We start from the raw sequence: 1,788 nt of genomic DNA, 5'->3' as shown, positions 1-1,788 counted from the left end.
AAAATTAATAAAAGTTTAATTAAATTCAAACCAATATTGTGGATTTACCTTAACTCTATATGAAAATAGTGGAAATTTAACTTTCCATAATGCTAGTTGTTACCATACACATAAAAGTCGTGTTACAAAATAGTCAACTTACTAATGATCAAATTGAATTTTATTACTATATCTTTAAATAAGAGATAAAAATGAAATAACTACTGACCATTTATATACATAATCAAGGGATTATTTCTTTTATATAACATTTAATTTTGTGCCATTATACTTACCTTATAAAAATGGTACATTTTTTTTTTGTTTTGATTTGGTATGAAAATGGTACTTGTCGAACAATCACGACTATAATTTTGCCTATAAATACGAAAGCATCCAAGAACAATCTGAAAAGATTAAAGAGAGATACAGACAAATCTAGAGAGAGAGAGAGAGAAATGAAGCAAGAAACTACAGTGGTAATTGTCGGGGCAGGGCCTGCAGGGTTAGCAACTTCTGCATGTCTAAACCTTGACAACATACCAAACATTGTCTTAGAAAGAGAAGATTGTTTTGCATCCCTTTGGAAGAAAAGAGCCTACGACAGACTCAAACTTCATCTGGCTAAGCAATTCTGCCAACTACCCCACATGCCATTCCCTCCCAATGCACCAACATTTGTGCCCAAACATGGTTTTATCCAATACTTGGATGACTATGTTGCCAATTTCAACATCAACCCATTGTATCATCGCAACGTTTCATGTGCCTCGTTCCATGACAACAAAGATGGACAGTGGGTTGTGGTGGCCACGAATACGCTACTTGGGACAACCGAGGAGTACGTGGCCAAGTTTCTTGTGGTGGCGACTGGGGAGAATAGTGAGGGCTACATCCCTCAAATTCCAGGGTTGGATTCCTTTAAGGGGGAGGTGATCCACTCTAGTCGTTACGACAACGGGATGAAGTTTGCAAAGAGGGATGTTTTGGTCGTGGGGAGTGGAAATTCCGGCATGGAAATTGCACTTGATTTGTGCAACTGGGGTGCTCGCACTTCTCTGGTTGTTCGTAGTCCTGTAAGCGACCTATTTACGACTATTAGTCCTTTTGAGTTGTGAATTAATAGTACTAAATGATTTGAGTTTAATTTGATTTTTTGCCGCGTCACAGGTGCATATCTTGAATGAGTGGATGGTCAAACTTGGGATGGAACTGCTGAAGTATCTGCCGCTAGAACTTGTGGACAACATCGTACTAATGTTGAGCAAAATCAAATATGGAAATAATCTGTCTGATTACGGCATCCAACGGCCTGGAAAGGGACCCTTTTTTCTCAAAAGGGCAACTGGAAGATCTCCTGTTATTGACGTGGGGACTGTCTCCAAGATCCGAGCAGGAGAACTAGAGGTATATATATATACACACACACACACACACACCCTTTTCACGCACTTTCACACATACAAACTATGTTGCATGCTAGCTACACACACATACACACGTGTGTGAGTGTGAATGTTGCATGCATGCAGATGCTGATTATTATGTTTGATCAATGTATGAATTAGGTTTTTCCATCAATCAAGAAGGTGAATGGAGATCATGTTCAGTTTGCCGACGGCGAGACAAAGAGTTACGACGCCGTCGTCTTTGCAACTGGCTACAAGAGCACTGTGAGAAAATGGCTTAAGGTGATTTATCATTTTATTCTCATTTTTTCTTCATAATTTAAACTATTTTTAGTTTGATTTCATGTGTATAAATGTTCCAAACACGATTTTATGTTTGTTATATATATATATATAGGAA

The 1,788-nt window shown here is 38.1% G+C and overlaps 1 protein-coding gene across 1 annotated transcript in view; it reads left to right on the top strand.

Annotated features, from left to right (window-relative positions):
- The window catches only part of LOC105155447 (probable indole-3-pyruvate monooxygenase YUCCA11), a 2,115-nt gene continuing 611 nt past the window's right edge, over positions 285-1,788 (top strand). The window contains exons 1-3 of the mRNA XM_011071321.2: positions 285-1,055; positions 1,150-1,386; positions 1,548-1,670. Of these exons, the coding sequence (XP_011069623.2) occupies positions 285-1,055; positions 1,150-1,386; positions 1,548-1,670 (1,131 nt within the window). The remainder of the gene's footprint in view (positions 1,056-1,149; positions 1,387-1,547; positions 1,671-1,788) is intronic.

Source organism: Sesamum indicum, linkage group LG2, assembly GCF_000512975.1.
Source record: "Sesamum indicum cultivar Zhongzhi No. 13 linkage group LG2, S_indicum_v1.0, whole genome shotgun sequence".
Classification (NCBI taxonomy): domain Eukaryota; kingdom Viridiplantae; phylum Streptophyta; class Magnoliopsida; order Lamiales; family Pedaliaceae; genus Sesamum; species Sesamum indicum.
This window is presented reverse-complemented; position numbering and strand designations above follow the sequence as displayed.